Consider the following 9816-nt stretch of genomic DNA (forward strand, 5'->3'; position numbering starts at 1 on the left):
TTGCCCCTTTGAAGGTAGCTTTTGATGCTTCCAAAATAGAGAAGGAGGAGTTGATAACCGAAATTGATCAGTGGGAGAAACACTATGAAGCTCTCGAGGATAAGCTGTCACTTGACGTGAGCAGGGCTTTTTTGAATACTCGCCTCGAGACTCTAACGGAAGCCAGCCATGAGGGTTTTGACCTTCACGCTGAGATTGCTAAAGCTAAAGAGGCAATTGAAAAACCTCAGCAAAGTCAAAGCTTTCCTTCACCTGAAGGTGAAGTTCCCGAAGATGATGGACTTGCTCCTGGTGAAGCTAATATTCAAGCCTCGTCTTCTCAAGCTGACCCCTCTACTTCCGTCAATGATGCTCCCATTGCTGATGTTCCAGTGGATGATGCCTCCTAATATTTTCTGTTACTTGATTGTTTTGTTTAGAACTTTTTGGTGGGAAGTTTTTCTTTTCTTTTTTGGAATGGTTGCTAGTTTACCCCTATCTTGTTCTGGGGTTTGATGACAAACAAATACTTTATTTTTACAAAGTTTAATATATAAATCTCGGCTTTCTTTTCCGCCTATTTTGATGTTTGAGTTTTTATTCCACTCTTTGACATTCAATCTTGCACTAAAAATGCTTTAACAGTCCGTGATTTTGATAGACACGAAATTTTTATAAAAGAGGGCCCTTTTATAAGCAACACTGATGAAGATAACGTCTCATCTTTATATTGGTGTAAATATATGAAAGAAGTATAAAAAGAAATAATTTGAGGAAGTTTTATGCTTTGAACTTTCAAATGTTGTACATCATTCTATATTTATGCAATATAACATTTACAACTCTCTCATAACTTCTTTATTTGTAACAAGTTTCAAAATTCCGGGTCTACTGTCCCGTGTCTAATTATTGACCTTAACCTAAAAACTCATAAGAACTTGGAGTATATCGTGTATCCATCTTGTGTCCTTTGTGCGAGTTTTACACCTTCTCAAGGTTACTTCAAAGGTTTTTGATTCAAGCTTAATTTTTGGCTCTTAGGCTGATTCAGGCTTGAATTCTGACTTTTGTCTTTTTTGCCTTTTCATATATATATCTAGTCCCCCCCCAGTGTTAGAGATTTGATGTATGAAATCTCGTGCACTGGATTGTTTCTTCCTTTTGGTCCATTCCCTGAAAAGGAAATTACACACGGGACTCAGAAGTATTCATTTAGATGATGACTGCTTAACCCTTTTTCTCCATTAGAAAGGTTGTAACCTAGACCGGGAATAATTCAGTATTCCTCATGTCTTTCGGGTCTAATATCATCATTTGGTACGAGTTAGCTTTTTGCCTATCATCTAAAATGGTTAGTATAATTAAAAAGACTAAAATAAAATCATATTTAAGTGATACCTGACCATGAGTACTTCTTTTGCCTAAAAGTAATACTTCTTTAAATGAACATCATTCCAATTTGATAGTAGTACTTTACCTTCCATGGTTTCCAACTCATACTCCCTTTCCAGTGATGCTTCGAATTCTATAGGGTCCTTCTCAATTTGGACTCAATTTCCTTTCTTTAGCTGCTTTCGTTGATTGAAAAACCTTTTTGAGGATGAATTTCCCAATTTTAAAGTATCTAAGATGAGCTTTCCGATTGTAGTATTGCTCGATAATTTGTTTCTGAGCCGTCATTCTTATTAGAGCCCCTTCTCTCCTTTCTTCAAGTAAATATAAATTCATTCGCATCTCTTCCTCGTTTGATTCCTTAGTTGCTTGTATATATCTCGTACTTCGTTCACCTACTTCAACTAGAATTAAGGCTTCAGCACCATAAACAAGTGAAAATGGAGTCTCTCCCGTACCTGTCTTTGTTGTCGTTCAATAAGCCCATAAGACTCCTGGTAACACTTCAGGCCACTTGCCTTTTGACTCCTCTAGTCTTTTCTTCAAGTTATTAATAATAACTTTGTTTGTTGATTCGGTTTGTCCATTGGCCACAGGCTGGTAAGGTGTGGAAGTTATCCTTTTAATCTGCCAACTCTGAAAAAATTCTGTGATTTTCGTGCCTATGAATTTTGGGCCATTATCATATACGATTTCTTTTGGAATTCCGAATCGACATATAATGTTTCGCCAAATAAAGGCCATGGCTTCTTTCTCCCGCACATGTTTGAAGGCTCCTTTTTCTACCCATTTAGATAATCTGTTAATACTAATAAAAATCGTACCTTTTGTTTAGCTTGTGGCAGTGGTCCCACGATATCCATCCCCCACTTCATAAAAGTCCATGGTGAAATAACTGGATGTAATAGCTCCGCTGGGCGATGCATGTTATTGCTATATCGTTGGCATTTGTCACACTTGGCCACAAAACTTTCCGCATCTTCTTCCATTTTTGGCCAATAGTATCCTGCTCTTATTAGAGTTTTTGCACAGGACCTTCCTCCTGCGTTATTTCCACAATGTCCCTCATGTACTTCTCTCATCACATATTCTGTTTAAGAAGGTCCGAGACATCTTGCTAAAGGTCCTCCGAACATCTTTCGATAAAGGTTTCCTCGAACCAAACAGTAACTGTCAGCTTTTTGTCGAAGTGACTGAGACCTTTTCTTATCTTCAGGTAGAATTCTGTACTGCATAATGTTAACAAATTTATTTCTCCAATCCCAAGTTAAATTATTAAAATTTACCTCATTTTTATCTTGGTCGAGTGCCGAATGGAACAAATCTATTACGGTAGCATTTTATGCATTCGTTACTTCGGCAACAAATGCGAGATTAGCCAGTGCATCTGCTTCTGCATTTTCCTCCCTGGTACAATTTTCCATGATTGGAACTATCTGATTAATTCTCACGCCTTTTCCAAATATTGCTGCATTCGTACCTCTCTAGCTATATAAGTCCCCTACATCTGGTTAACTATCATCAGCGAATCACTTTTGATTATAATCCACTCTATCCCAAGTTCTCGTGCCAATTCCAGTCCTGCAATTACAGATTCGTACTCTGATTCATTGTTAGTAATGTGATAGCATTTTATTGCTTGCCTTATGATTTCTCCCGAAGGTGGCATTAGAACAATACCTAAGCCTGTTCCTTTAACATTCGAGGAGCCGTCAGTAAATAGGGTCCAAATACCCGGATTAGATCCGGTAAATACCTGTAATTCCTTTTCTGCTTCAGGAACTATTCCTACGTTGAAATCTGCCACAAAATCTGCTAAAACTTGAGATTTTATCACAGTTCTAGGTTGATACACAATAACGTATTCACTAAGTTCAATAGCACATTTAGCTAACCTACCTGATAGCTCTTTCTTATGCAGTATATTTCTTAGGGGATAGGCAGTTACTACAGAGATAGGATGGCATTGAAAATAAGGCCACAAGTTTCTAGATGCCATAATTAATGCTAAAGCAAGTTTTTGTAAGTGAAGGTATCGAGTTTTAGCATCCAACAAAGATTTGCTAACATAATAAATTAGAGATTGTTTACCTTTATCTTCTCGTACCAGTACTGCACTTACCACCATTTCTGACACCGCAAGATAGATGAGTAGCATTTCTCCTTCCTTTGGTTTATCCAGTAGGGGTGGACTTGACAAATGTGCTTTTAGATTTTTAAAAGCTTGTTGACATTCGTCAGTCCACTCAAATTGGTTTTGCTTTTTCAATACTAAGAAGAACTTAAAACTTTTCTACGAAGATTTGAAAATAAATCTTCCCAAAGTTGCTATCCTACTTGTCAACCTCTGCACCTCTTTTTTGCTCGTGAGTATGTCTGGTATCTCTTCAATGGCTTTGATCTGTGCAGGGTTCACTTCAATACCTCAGTTAGAAATAAGAAAACCCAAAAACTTACCCGAAGCCACGCCAAAGGCACATTTTTCTAGATTTAACTTCATATTAAACTTACGGAGAATCTAAAAAGTGTCCAACAAATACTGGATATGATCTCTTGCCTGTGCCGATTTGAATAGCATATCATCAATGTAGACTTCCATAGTATTTCCTAGATGTTCTTGAAACATTTTTATTACCAATATTTGGTACGTGGCTCCAGCATTTTTTAGTCTGAAAGGCATGACTTTATAACAGTAAGTCCCTCTGTCTGTGATAAAGGAAGTTTTTTCTTCATCTAAAGGGTCCATCTTTATATGGTTATATCCTGAATATGCATATAAAATACTTAACAACTCATGTCATGCAGTAGAATCAATTAGGTGATCTATGTGCGGTAAAGGGAATAAATCTTTAGGACAAGTCTTATTTAAGTTAGTATAATCTACACAAACTCGCCATTTCCCATTCTTTTTTGGTACTACTACAGTATTAACTAGCCAGTTAGGATATTTTACCTCTCGTATTGATCCAATTTTTAAAAGTTTTTGTACCTCATCCTGGATCACCTAATATTTGAAGGATCCCTGCTTCCTTTTCTTCTGTTTGATAGGTGGATATGAAGGATCTTCATTCAGCTTGTGGGTCATCATCTCCGGTGGTATACCTGTCATATCTGAATGCGACCAAGAAAATCAATCTGCGTTAGCTTGTAAAAATTTGACAAGTTTACCTTTCATTCCCGGGCTTAGCTTCATTCCAACATAAACTTTTCTATCTGGCCACTGCTCGAAAAGTGTGATAACCTCGAGTTCTTCAATTATTGTTTTGATGTTTTCATTTTCTTCTGGCTCTTGAATGATATCAGGTCTTGAATCTACATTCGTCTGTCTTGAACCATTTTTAGTTGAGGTTTGTGTATTTTATGTCCTCAACTGAATTATGTAGTTGCTATTTCTTATTTGCATCATCGTTCACTGTGCTCGAATCTGCAACTGAATTGATATTTTTAGAAGCCTGCTGATCTCCACGGATTTGTCGAATCCCCCATTGCGAAGGAAACTTAATAATTTGATGTAAAGTAGATGGTACAACATCCATATCATGAATCCACAGCCTGCCAAGAATCATATTATAAGCCATGTCTGTATCTATCACCTGGAATTTTGTATCCTTGACAACTCTTTCTGCAAATATGGTAAGCACTATTTTCCCTTTTGTGACAACACTTGAATTATTGAATCCAGATAAGGTACGTGCTTTCGACACCATCTTGTCATCAACTTGCATCTCATTTACCACTCTCAGAAGAATAATATTTATGGAGCTACCTGGATTAATCAAAACTCGTTTAACATTAGTATCATGTATAAGTAAAGATATTACCAGTGCATCATTGTGAGGGATTATCAAGCCATCTGCATCTGCATCATCAAACGTTATACTATCTTCCTCCAAAACTTGGCGAACTCGCTTCCCATGAGTGACCGTGACTTTCGATGTCTTCTTTGCAGCCGTATATGTCACACCATTGACCTCATCTCCTCTGCTTATCACGTTAACCGTTCTTTTTGGTGACGGAGGTTTTGGAGGCTCTTGTCTATTTTTCATATAAGATTGCTTACCTTTCTCACTGAACAAGTCAGTTAAATAACCTTGTTTTAACAAATGCTCCACTTCACTTTGTAATAATCTACAATCTGCTGTTTTGTGGCAATGGTCATTATGAAACTCGCACCAGAAATCTGGATTTCTTCTGCTAGGGTTTGATATCATTTCTTTAGGCCAATGCACCTTATCTCCCATACTCCTTAGAACAGCTACCAACTCAGAAGTGTTAATATTGAAACTGTAATCACCAATCCTTGTATTTGTATTAGCATTACTGTCTCGCGGATCTTGCCCTTTTACTAACTTAGATTATGAACCCGCATCTCTATGCCTTGATCTAGAATCATACCATACGTTTTCTTGTTTGGACCATGAATCCCTTCCTGCAGGTCCCATGTAAGATTCGTACCTATTTTTACCGGACCTTTTTTCATATTCTGGTCGTCTCGAACTTGTTCTTTCATCACCCCTTGCCTGAGTGATCATGTCTTCTTCTATCCGCAGCTTCATGCTGTACCTATTGCACATATCATTTCATGTTGTAGCAGGGAATTCTCACAAGCTTTCCTTAAGTCTCCTCGTGGCTTCTCAACTTTTTTCATTTAAGTTTCTTGCAAACGCCATGGCTGCCCAATTATCAGGTACTCGCGGTAGTATCATCCTTTCACATTGAAATCTATCCATAAATTCCCTGAGTAGCTCAGTATCCCCTTATTTTATTTTAAAGATGTCTTCCATCCTCTTCTCAACTTTTTGAGCTCCAGAATGTGCTTTTATAAATGAATCTGCAAGCTCAGCAAAAGAATCAATAGAGTTTTCAGGTAAGAGAGCATACCATGTTGTGCTTCTTTCGTGAGTGTTTCGCCAAATTTTTTGACCAACACTGATTTAATTTCTTTCTTGGTTAAATCGTTGCCTTTCACTCCAGTTGTAAACACAGTTACGTGATCTCGTGGGTCGGTTGTTCCATCATATTTTGGAATATCAGGCACTTTAAACTTCTTAGGAATCGACAAAGGTGTTGCACTTGGCTTCCAGGGCTGTTGTGAATATTTATCAATATCCACTCCTTTAATCACAGGTGGTATGCTAAGTATTTGTTCTATGCAATCATTCTGCTCTTTCAGCTGTTTCTGCAAAGTTAGTACCAAACTTTGTAAATCAGAATTATTTGGTGTACCTGACCTTCCATCACGAGATTCACTGGGAGTTCCTCCGCTTCCTGAATTAAAAAGTCCCGAGCATGGGTTTTCTATAGTCGCAGTATTGTTTGGAGGAGGAGTTGGTGGCGCAATTGGCAATCCACTAACAAAAGCTTAAAGGGCGTTGTTGACGTGTTCTACGATTAATTGTTTTAATGTGTCTTGTTCGGCAGTCTGCTCGTCCCCTTGTTGATCATTCGTATGTGATGTTGATCTTTGAGGCGTTCCCTCTCGGGATTGTCGAGGAGATTCTTGTGGTGAAGGGATTGGTGGAGTTCCTCCCTCCTGTTGGTTCAATTCGTTGTTGTCGTTGGCAGTTGACTTGATTGTTTGTCAGACTAGTGAATTTGGAAAGTGAAAAGTGATAAGTTGGTATTTCACCCACTTATCTCTTCTTGATACTTAGGCTTTTGTATGATTTTGTTGAGAAACTAAGGCATTTATTGAGGTTTATTGGCATATTTCAGGTATCAAGTGATTTAGAAGTGATGGTGAAGAAATCAAGTGAAAACGAGTCAAAAAGAAGCTAAAATGGACAAAAGGAGATCTACCCAGTGAATTACCCTTTACGAACGCGAAGCATCAGGACAACAAGCCTTCGCGAACGTGAGATACTGTACGCGGACGCAAAGAAGGAGGAAGCCAACCTTCACGAACGCGAAGGTATAATCGCGAACGCGATGAAGTAGGAGACAAACCTTCGCGAACGCGAAGGAGATATCGTGAACGCAAAAGAAGCAGAAATCAAACCTTCGTGAACGCAAAGTATTGTTCGCGAACGCGAAGAAGAAACTGGGAGGAAAAACTGGGCAGTTCTGGAATTTCACGATTTTGACCCCAAACCATTTAATACACGACCTAGCTCATATCAGAATCATATATATCTTAGAAGATTTTTTGGATTATTTTTAGTCCATATACTAGAGAGAACAAGTCTTGGAAGCTAGGGTTCTTGCACACACACTTGGCTCTTGAAGATTTGAAGCTTTTGGTTGAGAATTTCTTACTCCTTTATGCTCATTTCTTTATTTTCTTGCTTTGTATTGTATATCTAAGTGTGTAGTATTTATTTCCAATACTTGAATCTTGTTTATGAAAATACTCATATTTAAAGTGTGGATTAAATACCTTGTTGTGCTTATGTATTGAACGATATTTATTTATTATGAAGCGAGTTGTTGTTTCTTTAATTATTCTTGTTCTTGAATGCTTCCAAAGGGATTAGCTAACCCTAGGACTCGCCCGTTTACTTCGGATTAATTTTTGGGAAAAATAGTTCGGGTTGGGAAAGATTAATTAACAAGAACTTGAGGCGTTAACCCTCACTTTATAGATTCTACCTAGGGATAGGAATAAAGTACTTGTAGCCATATTCAGGTGTGCTTAATCTCTTAATTGTTTTAGGGATAATTCAATTAGGAAGTCTTGTTAGTCTTCGAGAGAAGCTAATACAGAATTATTATCCGAGGCTAATAAATAATAAACTCATTCATATTTATAAAATTGTGAAATATATTGGATCGTTACTTGAGTGTAAATCCCGATGCACCCATGCTTGTAGCCATTGATCATTTTACTTGCTTTCTAGGTTAGTTTACATTTTTGCATTTAGCTATAATATTTTCTCAACCACCATTCTAAGTGTTTGGCATTGCATAATAAGTGATAATTCTCTTACATTCCTAATCGCCTATATATTGTTCTCTTCGACCCCGACTCATAGTTGGGTAAATTATATTACATGCGACCGCGTCCATTTACTTTTTAGTAGTGGATTTGGACGTCATCAAAATTGGCGCCGTTGCTGGGGAACAATTTGGCGTAATTTAGGTTGTTTGAGAAATAAGCGTAAGTACTTTGATCCAAACTTGTGAATATTTGTGTAATTATCTTTCTTACCTTGGTCTATTTTTTTCTTGTTTGTTTATTGTTTATTTTTTTTAGTTTTGAAAAAAAAAATTGATCAAAAAAAAAAAGCATCATATAATGAAAATTGGTCGGACGATAGTTGTTTATACTTTGATGACCCTTGTCCTTATTGTGGAGGACCACACTCGTGGCAAAATTGCTTAAATTCTCCCTGGGGTAGATTGTGCGCACAATCTCAAACCCACGAGTGGAGTATTTATGATCAGTGTGGTCGTCAAGATGGTCATTGAGATAATTGTGCTTATTTGTCCTTTCTTTCTCCAAGCACCCGCTATGATGATTCTACTTTTTGTGATGAAAATTATAGGGATATGGAAGTGGAAGAAATTGAGCATAGTCAAAATGGAAAGTTTAAGCTCATGTTAGAATGCCTACTTGAAGGAGGAAACAAAGAACAAAATGCCTTGGAGGAGCTTTTGGAGAATAGTCTCCAAAATAACTTGGCGCTTGAAAGGTTGAACTCACAAATGGAAGAAATGCTTGAAGATTTAGAAGTCCAAAAAGCCTCGGAAGTGAATGATAGCCAAAAATTTTCCTTAGAGGTTGAAGTCGAAAATCCTTCCTTGGCACTTGATCAAAACCAAGAAGAACTCTCAAATGCTCAAAATGAAAGGATGGTGCTCATGTTGGAGGTCATTCTTGAAAATGAGGAGAAGCAAAGCTTGGCACTCGAGGACTTAAAACAAGCACTAAGTCAAAATGATGATAATATCCGCACCTTGAAAAATCAAATGAAAATATTGGTTGAGGCTCACTATGCTCACCAACTTGAGAGTGTGGAAAGAGATCAAGAAGAGTCCGACATCGAGGAAGAAAGTGAGCTTTATTTTGAGGAATCAAGTATTGAACTTCTGCCAACCGACTCCAATAGTGCTAATGATGCCAAGAAAAATATGGAATTAGGGTCAACCGGTGTAAGTAAAAATATGGTTAAAGTCGACTCTAGTTCGGGGTAAAAAGAGAATGTTAAAATTTGGGAAGATTTGCAATTTGAAGGCTTGAGGTTGCATTCCCAGCATTTTTGAACCTTGGAATTGAATGGTGATATGGGAATTGAGCCGTGTGAATCCATATGGAAGTGCAAAGAAGAAAAACAAGAGCCATACATTTTGCAATTTGCATATACAAAAAGGCAAAATGACATTCCTCACATGAAAGCCAAGAAACGCAAAATAAAGAAATTGAAGTTTGGCTTGATCATTTACTTACCACCACCCCCCGTTGCTTGTGGTCACAAGCTTGATTCCAAGTTAGGTGCCCAATTCATA

The 9816-nt window shown here is 37.6% G+C and overlaps 2 protein-coding genes across 2 annotated transcripts; one reads left to right on the forward strand and one right to left on the reverse strand.

Annotated features, from left to right (window-relative positions):
* Positions 1 to 2465: 2465 nt before the first annotated feature.
* LOC138894733 (uncharacterized) lies at positions 2466 to 3499 on the reverse strand. The gene is made up of 3 exons (XM_070179461.1): positions 2877 to 3499; positions 2727 to 2778; positions 2466 to 2600 (listed from the first exon to the last, which is right to left on the reverse strand). The coding sequence occupies exons 1-3, from the start codon at positions 3497 to 3499 to the stop codon at positions 2466 to 2468; spliced, it is 810 nt and encodes a 269-aa protein (XP_070035562.1).
* Positions 3500 to 8859: 5360 nt separating this feature from the next.
* On the forward strand, positions 8860 to 9504 carry LOC138894734 (WEB family protein At5g16730, chloroplastic-like). The gene has a single exon (XM_070179462.1). It carries the CDS (start codon positions 8860 to 8862, stop codon positions 9502 to 9504), a length of 645 nt encoding a protein of 214 aa, XP_070035563.1.
* The last annotated feature ends 312 nt before the right edge of the window (positions 9505 to 9816 follow it).

This window comes from Nicotiana tomentosiformis, chromosome 6, assembly GCF_000390325.3.
Source record: "Nicotiana tomentosiformis chromosome 6, ASM39032v3, whole genome shotgun sequence".
Classification (NCBI taxonomy): domain Eukaryota; kingdom Viridiplantae; phylum Streptophyta; class Magnoliopsida; order Solanales; family Solanaceae; genus Nicotiana; species Nicotiana tomentosiformis.